This window comes from Salvia miltiorrhiza, chromosome 3 (assembly GCF_028751815.1).
Source record: "Salvia miltiorrhiza cultivar Shanhuang (shh) chromosome 3, IMPLAD_Smil_shh, whole genome shotgun sequence".
In the NCBI taxonomy this organism is placed as follows: domain Eukaryota; kingdom Viridiplantae; phylum Streptophyta; class Magnoliopsida; order Lamiales; family Lamiaceae; genus Salvia; species Salvia miltiorrhiza.
This window is the reverse complement of record NC_080389.1, coordinates 39505016-39529492: the sequence shown is the minus strand read 5'-3', so window position 1 is coordinate 39529492 and position 24477 is coordinate 39505016. Positions and strand designations below refer to the sequence as shown.

Below are 24477 nucleotides of genomic sequence, written 5' to 3'. Positions count from 1 at the left end.
GATAGATTCAATGATCTATGTGGAAGGATCGAACTACTGAATCCCGAAGATTGATGCTGGTCAAAGAAATAAATTCACTGAAGAAAAGGTTTTCAATTGAAGTCTCGGCAACTGAAGCTTCTTAACTGATGACGTGGCAACTCAAGCAGATGAGTCTTTAATCAAGGGGGAACTAATCTCAACAGTTCAATTGAAGTTGTGGTATCGACTGACTACAATGATCAGTCGACCGGTAAGTAATTTCATTTTATGCATTAAATATAGTCTTTCTCAGTTAAATCATTTCGGGCATTCACAACTTTAAAATCTTGTTTTTTAAACTAATTAGTGGCATCAAATGTTTTAACTGGTTGTTGGGAAACTGGAACTGAAATATCCTTGTTGGACAAGTCATTTAAGTTGCATTTAAAAATAAAGGTCTTTAATTTGTCCCGCCTTTTTCAAATCAGTTTCAATATTTCCTTTTCAAGTGACTAAACAAAGTACACTTTATTACATAAATCTCTTATTTTAAAGAATTTGACTGACGGGCATTTAATGCGGATTTCAAAAATTGTTAAATACACCTTGACGTGCGAATTTGAACCGTCGGTGTCTTTTCAAAGCCCTAAAGTAACCGTTCATCTCCCACGACCGATCATATCAGCCTATAAGATTCATTATCTTCCATACTTAGACATTTTCTTCACATTCTCCTGCAATCTAACCCTAAATTCCATAGCAATCCTCTGTGGAAAAACCTTTCTACTATTTCTTTCAGAATCAAAGAAACAATGGCATTAGTTGATTGCAGTGCGAAACAAGTGCACTATGAACAATCGTTGGATGTACCTTTTTTTTCCAACAAAAGGCAGGATATATGGAAGTAGACAAGATTCTGGCAAGGCACCAATGGCTAACCTTCGTCACTGCTGATGTATCTTACTTTCTAAAGACTTCGATCAACCTGTTCTATGAGAATCTCAAGTTCAACGACTCTGGTAATCTTATCACCAAGATCAACGTTTTCACCACACCAGACTTCAAGGAGCAAGAGGAAGTCCACATCAACGTCTTAGAGAACGTCCGAAAGTTGTTCATTCTACCGAACACTGGCCCAAAGCCCTCCATCATCACTGATGCGGAGGCAAACAAAATTCTGAAGACCGTAATGCTTCAGGAGAGCACTCCCACTAAAGGGACTCCCAAGCTTGCGCTCTACAAGCCAGGCCACAATATTTTGGGAAAAATAATTCAAAAATGTTGGTTTGGCACTACAGGTTCCGCAGATCGGCTTCACAGCCTCAGAATAACATCATGGTTGCGCTCCTGATGCCAGGTTCTTACAACTGGGAAGGAACCTATCTTGACTTGCTCTACAATGAATCAACCAACTCGAAGTCGGTGATAATGCTCCGACAAGGGAACAGGGTGACTCAAATCATCCTTGAGGGCACCAGTCACATTCAGGTTTATTGGCCGGAGCAGCTGCCAGTGACTGATCACTTCCGCCTCTTCAAGTAGGCAAAGGAAGGCTCCAAAACCTCCATGAAAATAAAGTTGAAGGTAATCTCTGAACCTTCATCAGTTGAGACTGAAACTCCAATGTCTCCAACTGATATGTCCAAGCCTTCCTCCACCCTCACTAAAAATCCCTCCGATATTCATCCTGTCGCCCCCACAAATGTTCCTCGCCGTCCACGCACCACATCTAAAAAGTCCAAACCCAAATCAAAGCCTTTACCCAAATCCGGCAGGATATCAGTTAAGATACCTACCGAAGGCAAAGAAATCCAACCTTTCTCTCCAGTGCCAACTTTTTATGGCACTGTAGAACAACAAAAGGCTATTGTAGCCCTGAGATTAGAAGCCGATAGGGACACCACTTCATATCTTGACCATCTACTCCCTGGCTTTGACACTACCCTTGAAGCTTACCAAAATCTTCATCTCCTTCTTGCCTTTACTTTTCTCAAAACAACCATGTGCTCTCAGATCAACGAACTCAATATCGTTGAAACTGATGACACTTTTGCCTATGAGGAGGCACGACTATATAGTATTTTCAACATTCCCAAATTGTAGAATGTCATACTGGTTTCGACAAGTTTGCCTTCGACTATCTTGACTTACAAGGATTCACAAGAGGTCCATTTAGATCTAACACTGATGCAGGGATCCCCTCCTCTAAAGCTGCTGAAGAGCCCCTAGCTCTGAAATCCACTAAAGTTGCTCTTCAAGAAACTGATGTTTCTGCAGCCCAAGCTCAACAAGCTCACCCATCGACTGACAACTTTGTGAAAAAGTACAAGGAAGTTGAGGCCACTCTCACTGATGATATGATCTAACGCTCCGTTCTGTTGGCCACCTTGAAACCTAAACTCAGTCTTCTCCAAAGTACGTACCTTGACTATGCTGCAAGGGTACTACCTCTCACGGTCATTGTCCCCAAAATTCAGAGCGACCTTAAGATTCTTCAAAGTCAAATGAAGATTACTGAACTTCAAGCGAAGAAAAGGCTCTTGGATACTCAATCCAAGCTCGACAAGCTTCTCACTGAATTCATGCAGGAGTTCATGACTGAAGTAGGCACGAAGATACGCATTGCAGAAGAGCTTCGACCAGTCAACGTGCGGATTGCTCAACTGGAGTTTGAACTTCACACAGTTCGTGATTCCAGCAACACTGCTCTTATTCAAAAGATGTTCAACGACATCCAAGACCTCTAAGATCGAATCAGCTTGATCCCCGGTGATGATGCCAAAAAGGGGAAAGAGTATTGGGGTCCTGAGCTTTCGGTCGGATCTATCAGCGCTGCCGAAGAGAAGCCAGCCGCTCCGTCTCAGTTGAGGAAATACAGGAAAAGACCCAGAGCAGATGATGAGCCACGAGAGCATGAGCCGCGAGCCAAAAAGGCATTGCACCTTGCAGAGCCTGCACCTCTTTCTCCCACTATCAAGTTGAAAGAAAGGCAACTGATGAAGAAATACGTCGAAGAAGGTCTTCTGGTATCCCATCTTGATAAGGTTGATGGCGTTGATAAATGGGTGCCTGAAGATATGAATGTCTGGTGGGAAAGGATAAAGGAAATCTACACTAAGTGGATTATTTTTGCTCAACTAGATCAAAACCTAAATTTCCAGAGAGCATGGAGATATTTTTTCTCCAATTGGACTGAAAAGGGGATGGTAAAGAGTCTGCTTGATGCAAAAGATAAAGCAAAGATGTCTACTATCCTCTATCCCCTGAGAGCTTTCGTAAGTCCTCCTAAGCACAAGAATCACATCAACCGAGAAACTATCAAGAGGGAGGTTGAAGCTTTGTGCAGAATCTGGGGAGTTACTAAAAGAGGCCATCCAAATGAGTACGACGACATCAAGATGACCGTTTTTGGTTTGTATCAACTGAAGTCTTAGCCTGTTTCTCTCAATAGTAATCCTTTACTACTTTAGCTTTGTAATGTTTTGTACCAAAAACTAATATCTCATTAGTTCTTATGAAATGAGAATATCATTCATCTTGATCTTAACTTGAAGACAATATATTTTTGTCCAGACTCTGATTACTTGTTTATGTCTCTCAGTTATACTTTCTTCTTGTTCTTTAACTGTTCAGTTTTTCTTTCAGTTAGCAAGATTTTAGGTTATATTGTTAAGGCGGAATAGTATTTACCCTGTTTAGTATCTTGCCTTTATGTTTTTAGTCGTTTCTTGTCTTAGAACTGATTGTATGGTTTTAGCATCATCAAAAAGGGGGAAATGTTGGGAATTTAATGAAATATCTTAGCCCTAGTTTTGATGATACTAAAACTCTTAGATATTCTTTTAATAGACTAGAACTTTTCGAACTCAAGTGTTAGAGTTCATGTTTTCTAGTTAGACTGCTGTCCTGAAGACTGGAGACCTCTCGACTGAAGATAGCATGTCAAAAGACCAAGTCAGATACTGAATTATTGACTGGACGAGGATCTCACTGAAGAATCAGTTATGACTGATTTATTAATGCTGGCCACGTGAAATTAGCGGACTAATACTCAAGTCAAGTATCAGTTGACAATTTTCCTCGGACTGAAGATTCTAAGCTAAAAGGAAGCCACGTACTCTCAAGTACAACCGCATTAAATGCAGAGATTTTGAAGATCGTCCTTCTCTGCATCATTCTTTTTTGGTGTTAACTTTTCAGAGGCGCCTTACTTCTGTACCTTGAGACGTCATTCTTCACCAAATTAGGAACCTCGAAGATTGAAGTCTTAACCGAATTCAAAATTACTCTCACAACGGACGAATCCTTGAAGATCATCTTGCCAACGAATCTATTCAATACATCACCTATAAATAGAGCTCAAGGAACACTATAATCTTCACTGATTTAAGCTCACAAGCTGAACCTCTTCTAAAATTGCAACTCAACATTTCACTGCCTTCAAAGTTTGAATCAAAGAAGAGAATAATCAAAGCCAAAATCAGTTCCCTGATTTCATACATTCTCTTAAATTCTTAGGCATATCCTTTGTAATATCCAAAGCCTAAGTTCCCCATTACAGAGAGCCTGTTCTCTGTAATCTAGTTGGTATTTCGAACCCCTTTTCAACTGAGCGAAAAGAGAGAGTTTGAGAGAGTTCGAGACAGTGGTCTGAACTCGAGAGTTCTTAGCCCCCGCACGCAAAAAAAGTGTAGTCTTTGCATCTACGAGTTAACAAGGAGACGAAAAGTCAAATCCAGTGTATTGGCACTGAAACTTTCACTACTAAAAATGATAATAGGGATAACGGTTCATACATAACGGTTTTGGTCAAAAACCGTTATGTATGAGCGCACTTTTAATGATACATAACGGTTTTACAAAACTCTGTTATATATGTGGTGTTGTCTTAATGTATTTATAACAGTGTTAAATTAAGCGTTACGTATTTGCGTTATCTATTAGTTCTATATATAACGGTATTACTGAACCGTTAAATTATACGTTATCTATGAGCGTCTGTTTTATAACGGTTATTTTAGCGTTACGAAAAGCGTTACATATGTGTATCATTTATTTATTTTTATTTATCTATTTATTAATTTTAATTTCTAAATAAATTAAATCCTCCCTTAATTTCAAAATCTGAAATTTATCTAGGGTTTCAGTTTCTCTTTCAATTTATGTTTCTCCAGTGAGTCTCGCCGTCGCCGCCGTTGCCGCTGTCGTTGCCAGACCGTCCCTCACAACGCCGCTCTATTGCTGCCGGTATTCCTTCTCTCTCTTACTCGATTCTCTCTCCCCTGCCCTCTGCTCTTCCTCTCCCGATCTCCATCTGCGCTCTGCTCTCGTTCGCGGCGATCGCCGCTGCGTATGCAGCGCCGACGGTTGCCGCCACCGCTGTTCCACCTTTTTCCCTCTATCTAGTTCTCTCTCACTTCTTCTCGCATCTATCTCTCTCTGTGTTTCATTCTCTATCTCTTTTCCTTGCTTTATCTCTCTCTCTCTCTGGCGTGGGCAGACGCCGCGGCTTTAGCAGCGTCGGCAGTCGCCGCCGCCAGGTAGATCTAGATTGGCTTAGCTAAACTTGTTTCTTCCTTGTGATAGGGTTCTATGTTAGTATAAATTTGAGTTTGGGAGTGAAATTGGAGTGATGTAATGTTAATGAATTAGGGCGAAAAATCTGAAAATAAGATTGAATGTTCGTGTTCATAGTTATCATCGCTTTTGGTAGTATTTGTTTTAGGATTTGTACTTCTTCATCTTCGTTTCTCCTCCCCCTAAGAAATTATAATCGAAGCACAATTTAGAGAGATTTCTCGCTGGTACACCAGAAATGGGTTCTTAGGCGAAGATGGACAAGATGCGGCAGCACCAGAATTACCGCAACCTTTGGCAAATCAATCTTATGTGCACCATCCAAAATGACCCTTCATGTAAGTACTATTTTCTATAAGGTTATCTATCCCTGTGCGTAGCTCGATTTCTTCATTTACGCCCAAGTTGGTTGTACTTATTATTGCTAATGTTGATGAATTAAGCTCATTGTGATGAAACATAATAACTCTAGTGAAAGTTTGAACTTCGAAAGTCAGGTTAGTGTCTAAGCCATTCTCATAAGTTCTATCACTTAGTTTCCTTGTATTTCATATTTATAAAATTTTATTTTTCATGAAGAATCCCGTAGGAGGCTCACTATCTGTTCTCAACTTATCAGAAGTTGTGACTGGCAACATTGTTAATATACACCATGTAAGGGGTGTAAGCACTTATGTAATATGGTTTCTTAGTGAGTGTTTGGTTTAAATGAGCTTTAACCGAAGTTAAAACTGTGGAATTGAACATATCATTAATTGTTAGACACTCTGAATTTTCTCCTTCCTTCTTCCTTATTAACCAAAGCCCTCATTCTTTTATGCTATCTCTCGTTACTGAGGTGATCATGTATATAAATTATCATTCTATTTGCTTGCTTTTGTTTCATTTGATGAATGATTGTAAGTTGGTGATTATATTCTAATGGACAGTATGTTAGCTCTATTTAATGTCATGCATGTTTTTTCCAATATCTTTTGGGCATTTACATGCGAGTTTCATTCAAAAAAGGGTACCTAGATTATGCATGCATTTTGAGACAAATAAGGTGCTTATGTTATTTGCTTTTGCTTAATCTGTTCAGATCACAGATGTTGTTGTTGCTGCATGGATATTGAACGTCACCCTTGTTGTCCCCAAATTGACCAGAAGTCTTTCTGGAAAGATGTTTGGTGAGATATTGGTCCATCGTGAAATTCTTTTTAAAATTACTTCTTCCTACAGACTCAATGTCTCTATCCGGTACAGCAAGTTTTTAGAGATATATCTTCGATGTCGATTGGTTTATATCTTAATCTTCCTACAGACTCAATGTCTCTATATGGTGAGTTAGATAATCAAAGCTATTATGCCTCTATTTTGCATATATTGTGGTTTCAGATTTATATTAGCCTATTCAGCTATGCAAATTGCATAACCTATTACTTCCCTGCCGGAGAGAGAATGTTGAACTTTTGTTCCTTTTAGACATTAAGAATATTGGAGTTTTGAAAGTAACCATTGCAGTTTTGTTGCCCGTGTGGAATCAAAGCTTAATTTTCACTGCGAGTGCCTTGAACACCAAATTCTTCCTTTGACTCTCTGGTGTCGTCCATGTAACTAACTGATTGTTTCTGTTACACTTGGAATTATTCCCTATTGTTGTTAGTTGAATTGCTGCTACAAAGATAGAAATTATTTTGCATATATCTCAATATTCAACTAATGAATGGAACCATTCTTGTTGTGCAGGTTCGGGTTTTGCTTCAAATGAGATGTTCTTGTTTGGGCAGTTTGTGGCTTTTTATGTAAGTCCATATATAATATTAATGTCTTACTAAGTGATGATATTTAGTTGTTTGGGCAGATGGTGATTTACCTATTACTATGGACAGGTTATGATGAGATTATTTGTTAACTTGTAATGAAAATCACAGCTCTATTATTTTCTCGACTTGTGTTATGTTTGAGATGTGCAGGATAGGAAGCTTGGGATCAATTCAATGAATTGGGTAAATCATCAAGATTTAGTACCTTCACAATGCATCAGACTTAGAATTGATTGCGTTTGATTTTCAGATTTCATTTCGCATTTTTGCAGGATGGAAGTTTGGATGGATGAATGGAATGTTGTTGACTGAAAGCCGCTTCAGAGTACTTATTTTTTGTTGAAAATTGTAAATTGACTATTCTAGCTACTTAGATACATTACGTGGTTGGTTAATATTTAACAGTTTGATTATGGATGGATGGAGTTATTTGGATTATTAAATATTTATATAATACTCCCTCCGTCCCACCATTTCAGTCCTTTATTCTATTTTGAGATGTCCTAAAAAGATAGTCCACTTTTCTAATTAATACTATATAAAAATATTGTTTTTACTAAATTAACCTTATTTAATGCTTCACTTAAATGTGAAAAGGATGTGTGAAAATAATAAATAAGGGTATAAAAGATAAAAATAAAAAAATTAAATGCATTTTCTTAATATGTGTGAAAAGTGGGAGGGGACTAAAATGGTGGGACGGAGGGAGTATATGTTTTGGTTGTAGCATATGTTGTGTTTGAGGATATTGTATATTGTATAATTTGTATTTAGAAAATTACAAAAACAGGAAAAAAAATGCTTGAATTCTGCATTTGAAAATACATAACGGAAATTACCGTTATGTAAAATACAAAAAAACGTTATGTATAAACGACAACAAAGTGTATAAGAAATACATTTTATAATATAAAAAATAAGTTTTATAACGGTAAAAAACTGTTATGTATGCTATCATAAGAAAACGGTAATTAACTGTTATGAAAAATATAAAAAATCGTTATGTATAATTACAATACATAACGGAAAAAATATATTTTATAACAGATTTTACCGTTACGTATTACAATTATACACAACGGTATTTCATCTGTTATGTATCCTCTTAGTACCGTTATGTATACATAGTATAGATAACGGTATATTACCGTTATGTATGAGCGCCCTCATACATAACACCACTATATACAACGGTAATTTTGGTACATACATAACGGAAATTTACCGTTACGTATGAGCGTTTTTTTTAGTAGTGTTTGTTTTAGTTGAAAGTTTGTTGTGCACCCGCAAGCACAAACCCAGATTGATTGTCAATATGTTTAACTGACCGTGGACGTAGGAACTTGTTCCGAACCACATAAAAATCCTTTGTCTTTTATCGCTTTTAGTTTTACTGCTCCTATCTGTGCACAAACATTTTCTTAACTAAAATTGATTAATTGCAAAATGAAACTCTATTTGACAACGTGTTAATCACAAAGGCTATTTCTTAAGTTTAAATTTTCCGCTGCTAGTGTTATTAGTCTAACTGATAAATCTTCGGATAATCAGTAAGATACATAACACTCATCTGTTTACAAAATCTAGACTAAAGCCTTACGTGGATATCAGTTAAAGCCTTGCGCCTAACTGAAATCAAATACTGAAGTTACTTCAGTATCAGTCTACAACCTTCTTTTAACTGAAGTTTTCTTTAACTGCTCACATCAGTCAACCTTGTCAATATCAATCGATACTCTTTCAGTTATTTACAAAAGAATTTTAAAAAATAGCCTACAGGTGTATTCCCCCTTACACCTGTTCAGTGACCCTCCGTGACCCAACATCACCAATACTAATTGGCGAGGATGTGCTACCCCGATTAACTTTATGCCACCATGGCGCGCTGGTTCCCTCTGGAGTCCTCGTGGGTGAAGCTGAACACTGATAGTTCTTGCGACTCATAGACGCAGCGTGGTGCTGGTGGAGGAGTGGTTCGTGATCACACTGGCGCCCTTCTAATTGCTTTCTGCATCCCATGTGCTGTTACTTCCAGTTTTGAGGTTGAGTTAACTGCTCTGTTAAAGGGGATCTTAGGCTGGCTACATCTTTCTCAACTCATATCTAGGTTGACTTGATACTGCAACAATCGTTTTGCTCATATCTGTTGGGCATCACGGTCATGCTAGTATCCGTCATACTGTTGCCGAGATCCGACAAGTTATTCAACATAGGCGGGTTCGTTTCACTCACATCCACCGCGAGGAAAACCGGTCTGATGATTTTTTGGCGAGAAGGGGGCTTCAACCCAGGCGTTGACTACTTTCGATTGTTTTTCTGCTCCTCGTTATTTGCTTGCTTTGATTAGTATGGATCAACTTGGATATGCTAGCATTAGATTCAAATTTTATGTTGATAGTTAGCTTATTTTGGTTTGTTTCCTTTTTTATGTTGTCTCCTTTGTCCTCTGGATGTAGCCACTTTGGGGCTACTGCTATGTATGGTTTTGATCTGTCTGATTTCTATTTTTACCTATGGTTTTTGTTGGACGTTGTCACTTTTAGGCAGTGTCATGTATGAGATACTGATTGATGTTTTTATTTACAGTTTGATGGTCTGTCTAACCCCTCACTCATCGGGTGTTTGTTTTTTTTTTGTTTTTTTTTTCTTTCAAAATAATAATAATAATAATAATAATAATAATAATAATAATAATAATAATAATAATAATAATAATAAACTTATTTTTATTTACAAATTCATATTAAAATTAAACAAATTTTCTTCTCTTTAATTGCATAAAAACTATTGTAATTTAAAATAATTATAATTAAATAATCATTTAAATTTTTTGAAAGAAAAAAATGACATCTATTTATTTGTTTACCAAACGAAAATAAAATTAAAAAACAATATAATTTTTTCATCAACAAACAAAAAATAATTTTACCATTTTAAATGTTTATAACTTATTCGATTTAAATTTATTTTTATATTTTTTACATTGAATTAATGATCTTCTTGTAATATTTAATTTAAAATTTATATCGAATATCTTTTATTAATCGAAGTTAATAATTTTTAAAAATAAATCACATAAAAAAGGATAAAAGATTTAGTGGGAAAAATTAATAGGAGGGAAATTTTAATGGTAAAAAAAAGGTCATCTTTTTATGTTTATTGTTGGTGGCCGGGGGTGTGAAGAAGTTGTTTGGTTAAAACATTAGAATTCCCTATCACAGATCCCTATAAAATCTGCAGTCTGAGCATTGTAATAAGTGTTAATTTGATCTTGTCCACTACTTTATAGAACTATATGTGTGTGTGGATGCGTCTACTTGTGAAGTACACTTTTGTTTTTTAAAATTTCAAAGTTCGAAGAATAAAATCTACTTTGATGTTCCAATGTCACCGCACTATCATCCTAGAATGGGAAATTAATTTTGATCTTTGTTTTGATTTACACTTGCTTTGATCCTTATCCGATGAATTCATAGTCTCGAATTCAAATTTTATAAATAATAAAATAATTATTTTTTACAATTTATACAGTTACATAAAATTTATGTATTTTAGCTAATTTATATTTTATATATTAAGAATTGTTTATACAATAACCATCTCCTATATATAGGATTGAGTCAAAATAGCCTTTGAGAAATGATTTGGACCTAATTTTAGTGATTTATATATAAACATATAATTTTAATAATATTTTTTCCATTTAATCACTCATAAAGTTTACCACAATTTACATTTGAATATGTTATTTTAAATTTATTGAACACTATAAAATATAGAACAGTCAATTTCATAATTTAATATTCCCTTCGTTCCAATAAAAGCGATGCGCTTCTTTTCAGCACGAAATTTAAGGAGAATAAGATTGTAGTGTAAAGATGTGTGGGGCCATATTATTTATAGTGTAAAATTATTATAAAAATAATACACCAGTTTTATTGGGACGATTAAAAAAAATATATCCACCGCTTTCGTTAAAATGGAAGGGTACTATTTACTTTCATGTAAGACATTTTTAATTTTTTAGACATTGTAAAATCAATTACCGTGCATTACATAAAAAACAGTCTAGTTAAGAGTCATAAAAGATAATCAATTATTTTCCTCAAGACAACAAATATAAAACTTGAAGAACTTAACGCAACAAATAAAAGAAGTTAAAGAACTGAATAAAATAGTTACTTCATATATGAGGGCCACATTACATATAGTACTCCCTCCGTCCACGAAATGAGTACCCATATTTCCTTTTTCGTCCGTCCACGAAATGAGTACCCATTTCCCTTTTTGGCAAGTGTACCACACACATCTCTTTAATTAATACACTCAAAAAGTGAGACCCTTAAACTATTCACACTACACTCTATACATTTCTTAAAACCCGTGCCGTCCAAAAATGGGTACTCATTTTGTGGACGGAGGGAGTATTATTATAGGGTTGAACAGTACATATGTAGATTAGGACATTCCCAAAAACTCACTTCTGGGAAATGCACAGTTGATTTGTAGTGGAGAGAGAAAGAGAGAAGCTGTTAGAGAGAGAGAGAGAGAGACAGAGGGAGGTGGGTGGTGGGGCAGTGTTAGAGAGAGAGGATCGGATTAGGATCTCCCTCAATTTTACAATACGTTTGACATGTCTACATCAACAATACCCTTTTCCAACCCTACACCCGACCAGAATTTTTTTTTAAATTAAAAAAAAAAACATTTTAAAAAAAAAATATTATTTTAAATTAAGTAAATGTATCTTCAATTTTTATAGCATATTGTACATTATAGACAAATATATATTTTTTGATATGAGATTATAGTTTATCTTTTTATAATGCAGAGAATCATACACTTTTCGACGTGAATTTCAATACAAAATCAATTTAATGTAGCTTCTCTTTTTATAATGCATTGTACACTATAAGAGCATCTGCAACGGGCTACTCGATGCCCTTACTCGAGTAGCCCATTGCATCGAGTAGCCCAATGCAGGCCCTCCCTACTCGAGGGCTACTCGATCCTTCGAGTATACCCGATGCCTTTATAAAAAAAAAAATGAAATTTGAAATTGGTGACTTTTTTGGCAAAATTCATTTTTTTTTAATTTTCGGCCAAAATGATTGTTTGAGCATTTAACTTTTTTCTTTTTTCTCTTCTTTAAATCAATACTTGCCTTCCATCTTCTTCCATACTCCTCCAAATTCTTCCATACTCTTTAATTATGTTTTTAGGATTTATTTTAGGATTTAAGTAATTTTTAATTTATGTATTTAGATTTTTTTAGGATCTTTATTTTAATGGAATTTTAACTATTAGAAAAATATGTTATTTAAATTATGCAATTAAATTTAAATGAAAAACATAAAAATCAAAACTAATGTTATCAAGGGGGCTATCAAGGAACCCCAATGCAGCACTACCTACTCAATAACACAACCACTATCAAGTAGGCTATCAAGGAACCCCATTGCGGATGCTCTAAAGAAGCATACACTTTTCAAGGTGAGATCCAATACAAAATTAATTTAATACTCCCTCCGTCCACGAAAGAACTTCATATCTTTCCTTTTTGGGACGTCCACAAAAGAACTTCCTATCTATTTTTGAACTATACCCCACCACTTATAATCCTCTTACTTTTCACTTTTCACAACTCCCAATATTAATTATAACACATTTTCACCACTCCTAATACACTCAACTACCTTTTATTCACTCTCAATACATTCAACAATATTTTTTCTTAAAACTCGCGTCACTCCCTCCTCTTTCATGGACGGAGGGAGTATAATCTTTTTATCTATAGTGCACTACACATTGTAGAGAAGCATACACTTTTCGATGCGAGATTTAATATAACATCAATTTAATTTAGCTTGCAAATAGTTTAAATTATAATTTTTAATTTCTAATTTATTTAATTATTATTTTTTTCAAATATATATTTAATGAACAAACCACCTCCAAAAGATTTAATCGAATACATTTGTGCATGATTTGATCATATTCAGTCATAGTCTAGTTAATGTAATATTATTTTAAATATTAGTATATATATTTTAATTAATGTATTGTTGAAATTTTCAATGCATTGAAATTTTTATTTTTAAAATTTAATATTTATTTTAGTTTTAAAATATACTCCGGTATTTACTTTGTACAAAATGAAAATGAATATTTTAGAACCAGTTTTAGAGCCTCCAATGTGGAGGAGAGTTCCTGAGTGGGGAACACATTCTTAGAGCATCAACAACGGCGGGTGCAATGGCGGGATCGAACCCGACCTATCGCACCCGCTGTCACAGCCCGCCCTAACTAGGGATAGTTAGGCCGAGTGATCCACGACTAGGGATGGGGTTAAAGAAGAAGGGGAAGAAAAGGGGCGTCATTTATAGCCGTAAAACTTACTCATCTTAATAAAACTCGTCATTTTTATTCATTAATACTCAATTGAAAACAGTCTATGAAAGACAGCATAAAACTTAATTAATATCATTAATCAAGTTATACATCGTATGAAACCATTCTCTTAAGACTCAAAGTATGACATAACATACTATAACATCAACAACATCTTGCAGCGGAAAGTAGCTAGACATATGTATGAAGACATATTCTAGACAGGTTAACTATTTATTAACAACCCTGGAGACTCCGCTCATTGCAGCACCATCATGGAGCATGCCTTGACATTCGATTGAAAAGTTCATCATACTTGGTAATTGTTCCAGCTCTCCGCTCGAGATTCCAGAAGTAGCTTTATTACTACCGATTTGAAGGTCAAAAGACAGTTTGATGCTTAATGCATCCTTCTAATTGTGAAAACACCACTTTCTAGTGGTTAAAAGCTAATGACAAACTAAGTCGTTATAATCGTCACTATACTCATCGTGATAAGGGAAGATCTTATTGTGACAACTATATAGTACAAGTCTATTTATTGGGATGACGCTCTTCTTCAAGATTAAAATCCTGATTGACAATCACTGAGATCTTAGTCATGTGGAGGTGCTGGTATAAGCGTTGTTACTGGTCTTTTCTCTCGACAATGTTGCCTCAATATCTATCGCTCTGCTATGCGATTCTGTGTAAGCTAGTCCCCAATGGCTTGCCAAAGTCATCTTGATCTCGTGCCATAGACCGACACACAAATTTTTCAGCCATCTCTTCTTCCGTGTCTACTTGTTTTAGCATGTATCTCGACATATCACAAAATATTCTGTCATACTGAGTAAGTGTCATTCCTTCTTGCTTCAGATTATAAAATTCAATTTCTTTCTTTTTGTGATAGCTCTTAGGTATATATACTTGTCATATATTTCGGTCTTAAGCTGATCCCACGTTAAATTCCCTAACTGCTTGGTTGTCATCGTCTTCCTCCTTGCTTTCAACCAGAACTCAACTGACCCAGGCAACTGAGAGGATACGCAAGTAAGACGTTCCTGATATGTGCAACGCAAGAAATTTAAATGCGCTCAATAGCTCGTACCCAAGTCTCAACTTCTGATGGATTTCTTATCCTACTGAAGACAAGTGGTTTTGTCGTAGAGATAGTTCCTCTATTCTACGTTCTGGTTGTATGGGTGGTAGGGTCATGTTTTGTTCTAGCCCTAGTACTGGGCCTCTTCCACCATCTCAGGGAATTCTTCCTCCTCGTCTCGGACGCCCTTATTTTGGTGGAATTTCGATGAGTTGACATATAGTCATCAGTGCATTACAAAATGTATTAATGCATGTCATCAATTCTGCACAGCGATTCTTGATCCTCAATCTTGCTCATACTCTTTATCACGCAAACATATAATTAACATGGCAGAATTGACTTGCCGCAAAAGACTGATAAGGTCGCCATATAGACATGGGAAAATTAGTATCAATGAGGACTATTTCATCAACATTTGAATATAGATATGGTGATCTATCCAAGCATTATACATGATGAACTGGCTATCTTGCAAGGTCATCATGAAAAGGCTCAGTTCCGAAATGCCCTATGAACCAGCGTTTCCGTACTAATACTAGTCAAAATAACTAAGCCAACATAGGGCATACAAAAGCATCGAAATGATCGTCATTTTCGAAATACACAAATAACGTCCTACTAAATGCACAAGAGATTGTCTGTATGCATTACGTGCTTGACCCTTGGGTTGAAGCATACGTGTTTGATTTATTTAATCCGACAAGTATGATTTATAATAGAATCTTCCAAATTATTATCTCAGAATAATAATTATCGGAATACGAGTCATGCATAGTTAAATTACGCATTCTCATTAATTGAGGATTTTATTCGAGCAAATATCTTACTTTATATCATCGCAATAAAGGTCGAGCGCAAGAATAAGAGCTCGTCAAGGAGTCACTAATCTGTAGCAAAGCTTTGCTATCAGGTGGGTTTATTTTCATATATATCAAATGAGTTTAATGTTATGTTTGAACAGTTATTTCATTGCAAAATCATTGAACTGAAAATTATTTCAACTGTTGTCTTGCCATAAATGTTTCAATGTTTGGTATGATATCTATCTGATGTGGCTTTGCCAGTTATCATGTAATCGAATTCGGGTCCTGAGCAGTTGATAGCTATCCTGCTAGGACTAGTGTACACCAGTGACCGTGAGTCATCTAGCGGGTTGGCCGGTCAAGTGACCGTGAGAGGTGGCCACCTCTCCGGCACACAGTTCCAGATATGATAGATTACAAGAGAACTTAGACTGCAGTCGAACTTTAAGAATCACAACTGAATTTAGTAAGCTTGGGCCTTTTTAGCGAAAAACCCCTTGTTGTACTGTTTATGATGGCATGACAATTTAAATCTTTACGAAGCATGTTATATTTCATAATAGGCATATGTGCCCACTGAGTACCTTTGTACTCAGCCCTGCATGTATTTCTAAATGTGCAGGTTGAGCAGTAGACGATGGTGATGAAGTGACGAGTGGAATCCTCTTTTGTCGCAATATTATATGCTATGAAAAACTCTAGGGTTACATGTCTTCATACATGTAATCAGAACCTTATTCCGCTGCGTACTCAGAAGTTTTATGTTATTTTGGCTAAGACAGAGTTATCTGAACTTATTAGTTATTTGAGTCTATACGACTAAACCTCTGTTATATTATAAATATCCCTTTTGTTAAATGATGAAATGTGATCCTTCCTTGTTTGATTATCCCCTTTCTACCCCGCTTCTAATCTCCCTCCATTAGTCACGGTTTCCCTGGCTTAATTATCCTTAATTAGGGCCGGTCGTGACACCCGCCATCGTTGCCGCACCCGGGATCGATGGTGAGGGAGCAAGCGGCCGCACTCGGTGCAAAGGAGGGGCCGTGGCAACACGCGCCCCTTTTGAAGCAAAAAAAAAAAGGAAAATTGAAAAAATCGGCAGAAGCCGTTTTTTTCTTACCGTTGGAGCATCTATCCGTTGCCCCCCCCATTTTTTTTAATTCTTGGCACCTATATATATATATATCAACAACAAGCAAAAATGATCATCATTCTCCTCATCCTTCTTCTTCATCTTCTTCTTATATTATTTCAACAAATAGCAATGGAAGGCGATTGGAGCAACTATTGACGTGACCACCCTCAAAATCCATCCCCCAGCGAATTAAATGCTTCTAGGCAAGGATTCTCGCCGTTCACGTAAGAATCGAATGCCTTTCAAGCGGCGGGCGCCAATTTAAACCCCCGCTTTGCCGCCGTTGCCGACCCCGAGCCCGACGTGGAGGAGATTGCTTCTATGCCGGCTAGCCATAAACGTTGCAACTATTATCCGCCAGAAACGATGCTAATTTGCCGTTTGTATCTCGAGCACACCCACGACTCTGTGGTGGGTGTCGACCAAAAAGGGGCGAAGTTTTTGGGGCTCCCTCTGCACCCAAAAATGAGCTTGCAATATAGATGCTCTTATATACTGAAAAATATCATGTCGCGTATTTTACATGAATATTGTTTTTATTTAATTTATATTATTTATATTTTTTTGTTTCATATACTATTTATTTAATTTTTTTTATAAATTACATAAAATTAAAGTTTAGTTTGTTCACTTTTCATATAACTTTAAATTTAAAAAAAAGGATCAAAATCAACTTTGATTTTTTTGTAATTTATCAAATAATAATGTTAATAATAATTTTTAATGTATTAGAATCCAAATGAATAAATATAAACAAAAATATTACTCCCTCCGTCCCCAAAATAAGTTCCTCTTTGGGGACGGCACGGGTTTTAAGGAAAAATGGTAAAGTGTATTGATAGTGGAGAAAAATATGTTATAATTAGTATTGTGAGTGGTGAAAATGTGAAAAAGTGATATAATTAGTATTGAGAGTGGTGAAAAAGTAAAAAGTAAGAATAAATAAAGTATTATTAGTGGTGGGGTAGTTGTCCAAAAATAAAAAGAAAGAAAGGAGAACTTATTTGGGGGACGTCCCAAAAAGGAAAAAGAGAAACTTATTTTAGGGGAGGGAGTATATTGAGATAATGCTCACAAATAGTGCTTACATAAAGTTACGTACTTCGTATAAAAAGGAAGCATATTACATTTTGCAAACATAATACTACAGTCCAATTGGATAAACTTTATCTTTAGCAACATCACCATCTTAAATTCTTTGTTATTTACGAGTTTTAAACTCATTTTTAAATCTTTGATGCATTTTTGATTGGAAAAAGTTGTGTTTTAAATTTTTAATAAAAACATATGAAAATGTAAAGGTCACAACGAAAAGTATCAAGTTGTTTCTATAACTAGTCTATTCAAGATATGCAATGTGTGGACATCTTTTTACAGAAAAAAGGGAAGGTTTTCGGACTCAATCGAACGGCTATCCCATCCTCGAATTGTAAAATAAAAATAAAAGTGATATCATTTGTACTCTTTTTGTTGTGCAACTTTTAGTTTGTATCACTAGTATACGATCATGGTAAAGAAAAAAAAAAGAACTTTTACTTTTAATGTGTAACTTTTTTTTTCTTTTTCTTGAACAATTACAGTACTATTGTTAAAGTCATAAGATTAATATTTGTCCTTTTGTCCAATTATTAGCATTTTCCCAAAAAAACACAAAAAAAAAATAGTTGTGTCCATGAATTGCATTCTTATATTTTATTTTTGTTCCGTTCACAAAATGTATTTTCATTTTATTTATAATAAGTATATTTGAATTAAACCAAGTACAATAGAAGCAAGATTTTTATTTCACTCACAACAAATTCAATCAATTTCTTAAAATTTATATCACTCAAACCACACACAGTAAAAGTGAGACTCTTGCGCATGAATCGAGTTATAAATAAAATACGATAAACCGTTAACACAATTAATTAATGCAGTACTCAAGATACTCTATTTGCATCTTAGTTGCAGACGTTAAGACCAAGTAATATTAAATTAGATTTGCAACATAATAAATAAATAAATAAAAAGTAGAGGTGTTGGTGGTGTGATTAATATTTGAGGTCAAAAGTCTTAAGTTTGAGTTCACCATCACTGATGAGGATGGTATTCGGGATCTTAATTTGTTAGAAAATGTGTCCCAAATACTCGAGCTGCTGAAAAGGAAAAATAACCTAAAGGAAAGGAGAATTGCAGAAAGGGCCTTCCGAGGCATTTACAGATCTGGCCCACTCAGAGTGGAGTGTTGGGAACTTAATGAAATATCCTAATCCTTATTTTGATGATACCAAAATCAATATACTTATTTGTAATAGACTAGAACTGTTCGAACTCATCTGTTTGAGTTCTTTCTCTAGTTTAGATGTTGTTCTGAAGGCTGAAGACTAAAGAACGAAGTACTGAAGACTGATGACTGAAAACATCGACTGCTGGAGAAGTCAAATACTGATATTTGACTTATCAGTTGAAGATTCAGTTTCGACTGATTACTTAATGCGCGTCACGTGGATTCAGCGACTGATACTAAAAGTTAAAGTATCAGTTAGACATTCTTCCTCGGACTGAAATGCTAAAGGTCAAAGGAAGCCACGCACTCCAGAAAGTACAGCCGCATTAAATGGAGAGATCTCATAATCGTCCTTTCTCTGCAGGGGCCCTTTCTTTTTGGTGATTAACTTTTCAAAGATGTCCTATCTCCTGTTCTTCAGAGAGTCGTTCTCACCAAACAAGGAACCTCGAAGATTGAAGCCTCAGCCCAAGTTCAAATTATCAAAATTTTCCATTAAAACTTTATAAAGTCTATGAAAATAAAGATAAATAAATCTAACAAAATCTGTTAAACTCTACATAGAATTAAAATCCATAAAATTAATAGAATTCATATATTATAAAAAAGGGTAATTGCCCCTAAATACATTACCTTTTCTCATTTTCTGGAATTGCACATCACATTTGAAATCCGCCTCCTAATACATTATTTTTTTTTCTTTTTCTGGAATTGCACATGGTCAACCAACCACCAATCGAAAAAATGACGTGGACGCCGGAAACGCCACATATACACGCTGGAAAATAAAATTTAATTGATGTGACAGCCATGTAGGAAATTAATTTTTTTTTTTGCTATTAAATTCTAATCACTATCACAGTGTTTCTAGATGCTTATACAACAACATTTCATCATAATGAACCGAAGCTGCACCAACCTCAAATCGTTAATCAGATTCTTGAATCTAAAATTTTAAGAAACAAAGCAATCCAAACCGATAATCTGCAATGCACAACACTAGCCTGTTATACAAAACCAAAATTAATTACAACACTCTGAATGAATTTCCCCTAATCCATTTCAGTCGATTTCTCGGTCAAGAAAAACAAACGAGCAACATTGAATTCTTGATAATAATAAGTAACAAATAAATAAATAAAAACCAGAAAAAATGAAAATTAGAAAAGCACAAATTCAATTGCTCCGAGCCACAAAATATCCAAGAAACCAGAAGAAGACAAAAAAGGAAAAGTAATCCTAAAAACTCACCGAGTTTAACGGATCAGAGATTCCGATGGGAGCTGACAGTAGCTGAAAATTGATCTTTGAGCTAAGTTGTGAGCAAGTAGTTGGAATTATTTACAGAGGTGAAAGTGAATAATGAGGAAAAAATTTAGAGCAAAAGAAGATCCGAATTTTGTTATAGTGATGGGGCTTGAATAAATATAATGGTGAAAGTGAATAATGAGGAAAATTGGGTTTGGGTTAAAATATTAAAAATTAGAATTTAATAGCCAAAAAAAATTAATTTTCTATATGACTGCCACATCAATTAAAATTTATTTTCCGGCATGTATATGTGGCGTTTTCGGCGTCTAGAAAAAAGGTGATGTATTAGAAGACGGATTTTAAAGGTGATGTGCAATTCCAAAAAATGAGAAAAAATAATGTATTTAGGGGCCATTAACCCTTATAAACAAATATGTCAAAATTTCTTAAATTCTGAATTTAATATGCCCCAAAGATTTTTTTTTTTTTTTTTAAGGAATATGACACTTAGTTATTATGTCACATTCGTGCTTCAAACAGTTACTCGTCCCGTTTTCATCATAAACAGTGACTTTAATTGTTGAAAAGGGTTTGCCTCAAAAAAAATGTTGAGAAGGGTTGGGTTGACGTTGAAATAAATGGAAACTATTGGGTGAGGGTGAGAATTTTGAGGAATTAAAGCAGAAGGATAAGTGAAAAAAAAAAAGTAAAAAAAAAAAGAAAAGAGGGGAAAAAACAGACGTAACGTATCACTGACAAAACTGAGAAAGAGAGGAGGGGTTGAGACAGCAAGGTCGAGTCTTTATCAAATTCGTCTCGTTATGCCGTGAAACCCGGACTACAGAATTGTATGAATATTGTGACACTCAAGGTCTAATAGTCTAGTCACGTCGAGGGGGCAGGTTTTGCAGAAACTGGGAAAAATGCCAAAAAATTTAAAGGTAAGCAGTGAAAAATTACCACCCCACCCCCTATAACCATGATGATGATAGTTGCAAAGACCTAGGCTATTGTACGCCGGGAAGAGTTTGCCCTTTACTGCACTCTCCTCTCTCTCTCCCCTGCTTTCTTCTCTCCTCTTTTATTTACACTGAGAAAGGTGTAATCTCTTTTTTTTTTTTTTAATTTAAATGAATTGTATTGTATGAGAACTAAAATAAAATAAAATAAAATAAAATAAAATTGGAAGTGTAGCCTGATAAGCTTATAATTGTGTGTGTGTCTTTGTTATGTGTAGCCATTTTAGTTCAGACATAACTACGTCAGGCACACAACTTTTGGGAAGAAAAAGAAGCCACTTGGTTTCAACATATTTCTTGGTTTTATTTTTCTCTCGCGTGAATCTTGTTTGTTTCTTCTTGCAACTAATTTTACTTTGCCAGATCTCTATTGTAAGGGGTAAAGGGTCTCTCTTTCCCTCTCTCTCTCTCTCTTTCCCTCTCTCTCCCTTGTTCTTGTAGTAAAGATCGGATTTTTTTTGGACTGAAATCAAGAAATGGGCTGTGGAGAAAACAGGGTTTCTTGAATACTAGGGTAAGCTCTGTTTTTGCTTCAAGGTTTTGGTCTAAAATTAATGTGTTTTTCTTTGCATGATGTGTGCTCATGCAAAAAGGAATTTATTTGGATGCCGGCAAAAGACTGAATATTTTTTAGTAATGTTTGATGATGTGAACTTGTGATGCTTTCTTGAAATTATTTTCGTGGGTCTTTGTAATGTGGAGTACAAGATTTCTGGATTTCCTTTTTTTAATAGCGAATAATGATGTTTTTTTTTTTTTTGTGTATTAATTTCCTTCATATGTGAGCTGCCTAATTTCTGCAAAAGTTTGTTGGAATTTTTTGAAAATATAAAAATAAAAATATGATCAGGGATGTGATTTTTTTAGAGCATTTGAGCTGTAGTTATACCTTGATATTCAGAACTTCTTGATCAACTCGAAATTTTCCTACGGTTTGGAAAGTTCAATATGATGGGTGCACTAGGATTTTTATTCCAATCTACTTGGAACGAAATTGGAAGCTTCATATATCTTAATCGGACACAATTTGTATGAAGAAATTGCTGCATTTGTTGCAATAGTCTATTGTTGTTTATGTGATATTGCAATTTTTAGAGCCTTATTCCCTCATGTTTCTCACTTATGTGGTGTTTTACCTGCTTCAAGATTGGCATTCAAGAAATCGTGGTAGTGAGATACGATAGTTGTACCTTAGTTTAAAGCTGTGTTTGAGAGCATATTTGTAGGAAACTCGTGTTAAATGGTTTAGTGATTCCATTTATTTGATTGATTGGTCGACTTGAAGGAACGGCTGCTTCGAGATTAATTGATATAATAGTTTCAAGATAGAACTCTGGTCGTACAATTTAGTTTTTAAAGCTGTGTTTGAGGCAAAGATAGAACATGTTTGCAGCCAATTCATGTCTTAAATGGTTTGGTGATTTTATTGAATGACATGGAGGAACAGCTGCTTCAAGATTGACCTAATAGTTTCAATAAGTCGCGTGCTGAGTAATTTACTTTGAATTTAAATCTGCGTTTAAGCATGTTAAATGGTTTAGTGATTCTTTTGAATGATATGTTGCAAAAAAGCATGTAGTGTAGTAAATTGTGATGGTTGTTATTTACGATGATGCAGATAAATATGAGGACTTTGAGGTCATGGGCAGAATGTGTGTGGGGAGATGAAGGAAAGGCAGCGGTGGCGAGGTGAAGAGGATGCTCTGCTGCGTGCGTACGTGAAGCAATACGGGCCGAGAGAGTGGCACCTCGTCTCGGAGCGCATGAACCAGCCCCTCAACCGGGACGCGAAATCCTGTCTCGAGAGGTGGAAGAACTATCTCAAGCCGGGCATCAAGAAAGGCTCCCTCACCCAAGAGGAGCAGTCTCTCGTCATCCATCTTCAGGCGAAGCACGGCAACAAATGGAAGAAGATCGCGGCTGAGGTCCCCGGCCGCACTGCCAAGCGTTTAGGGAAGTGGTGGGAGGTCTTCAAGGACAAGCAGCAACGCGAGCACAAGGACAACAACAAGGAGGCCCTCGACCCCATACACGACTCCAAATACGACCACCTCTTGGAGACTTTTGCGGAGAAGCTCGTGAATCCCATCACAATGCCGCCAACTACCAATGGTGGTGGCGCATTCCTCCAACACACTGATCCGTCCCCTGCCCCCTCGTCGCTCCCTCCGTGGCTGGCTAGTTCCAGTGCTTCATCTCCATCAGTCACGCTAACCCTCTCACCCCCGCCACCATCATCAATCCCGTGGCTGCAGACGTCTGATAACAACGGGCTACTCCCCCCCTTCGGGGGGATTGGTGCCCTAGCCGGAGACAGCAACGTGCTCGTTCCCGACCTCATTGAATGCTGTCGTGAGCTTGAGGAAGGCCACAGGGCCTGGTCTGCACACAGAAAAGAGACTGCTTGGAGGCTCAAGAGGGTGGAGCTGCAGCTCGAAGCGGAGAAGGCTAGTCGGAAGAGGGAGAAGATCGAAGACATCGAAGCTAAAGTGAAGGCGCTAAGAGAAGAACAAAAGGCTACAATAGAGCGCATTGAGGCCGAGTACAGAGAACAGCTAGCGGGTTTGAGACGGGAGGCGGAGATGAAGGAGCAGAAACTGGCTGAGCAGTGGGCTGCCAAGCACCACCGCCTCACCAAGTTCGTCGAGCAAATCGGCTGCCGCTCTGTTGCTTCCTCCGACGCCCCCAACGCAAGATGAAGGTGTGCTTGAATACAATATATACTAGGAAACATTTCTCGGAAGAATTCAATAATTTTGTTTATTCATGTCAATAAACTCACAACTGCATAGAGATTTGGAGTGCTTTTGTTGAGGTATTATTATGTTGAGTACAACATTAATTGTTGGGAAATTTGTGTCATGTTATGTATGTCGAGCATCCATGGCATTGGCTAATCCCCACACATACAGCCCAAATTTGGAATGGCCTCACAATTTTTAATTTTTTAATGTTTAGGTGGTCCGTAGAAATGGTAAGTCTACCTTGAACTGCCTTATCTCGTATGAGTTCTTCTTCACCACGCTCATCGCATAACACAAGATCTGAAATGAATGAGTTCAAAGGAAAATCCAACCATGTCCGATTGTGCACATACTCAATTCTCAACGTAGTCTTTACTCCAACAAAGAATGATGAAACAAGCAACGAGAATATTTGTCGCCTTTAGATAGTTGTTAG

At 36.3% G+C, this 24477-nt stretch overlaps 2 protein-coding genes across 8 annotated transcripts; both read left to right on the top strand.

Moving 5' to 3' along the window:
* The first annotated feature begins 4912 nt into the window (after nucleotides 1-4912).
* Nucleotides 4913-7799, top strand: LOC131016656 (uncharacterized). Of its 6 annotated transcripts, none has more exons than XM_057945358.1 (8): nucleotides 4913-5208; nucleotides 5751-5876; nucleotides 5982-6035; nucleotides 6118-6192; nucleotides 6620-6707; nucleotides 7267-7322; nucleotides 7494-7526; nucleotides 7616-7799. In XM_057945358.1, exons 2-8 carry the CDS (start codon nucleotides 5865-5867, stop codon nucleotides 7634-7636), a joined length of 339 nt encoding a protein of 112 aa, XP_057801341.1. In that variant the 5' UTR covers nucleotides 4913-5208; nucleotides 5751-5864; the 3' UTR covers nucleotides 7637-7799. The 6 variants fall into 6 exon arrangements, 3 of the variants coding, with proteins under 3 accessions (XP_057801341.1, XP_057801342.1, XP_057801340.1); XM_057945359.1 differs by having other exon boundaries at nucleotides 5775-5876; nucleotides 7452-7526; nucleotides 7616-7760; XM_057945357.1 differs by having other exon boundaries at nucleotides 4928-5208; nucleotides 5775-5876.
* A 13148-nt stretch (nucleotides 7800-20947) lies between these two features.
* LOC131016654 (transcription factor AS1-like) lies at nucleotides 20948-24150 on the top strand. Of its 2 annotated transcripts, none has more exons than XM_057945356.1 (2): nucleotides 20948-21219; nucleotides 22916-24150. In XM_057945356.1, exon 2 carries the CDS (start codon nucleotides 22962-22964, stop codon nucleotides 23994-23996), a length of 1035 nt encoding a protein of 344 aa, XP_057801339.1. In that variant the 5' UTR covers nucleotides 20948-21219; nucleotides 22916-22961; the 3' UTR covers nucleotides 23997-24150. The 2 variants fall into 2 exon arrangements, with proteins under 2 accessions (XP_057801339.1, XP_057801338.1); XM_057945355.1 differs by having other exon boundaries at nucleotides 21032-21811.
* The last annotated feature ends 327 nt before the right edge of the window (nucleotides 24151-24477 follow it).

What these genes read in the sequence shown, in the direction of transcription:
- LOC131016656 (XM_057945358.1), top strand. An exon ending in GTTTGAACTTCGAAAGTCAG is followed by an intron (nt 6,036 to 6,117) that starts GTTAGTGTCTAA and finishes TTTTTCATGAAG; the next exon opens with AATCCCGTAGGAGGCTCACT. An exon ending in GGCAGTTTGTGGCTTTTTAT is followed by an intron (nt 7,323 to 7,493) that starts GTAAGTCCATAT and finishes TGAGATGTGCAG; the next exon opens with GATAGGAAGCTTGGGATCAA.
- LOC131016654 (XM_057945356.1), top strand. Translation starts at nt 22,962, where the DNA reads ATGAAGGAAAGGCAGCGGTGGCGAGGTGAAGAGGATGCTCTGCTGCGT.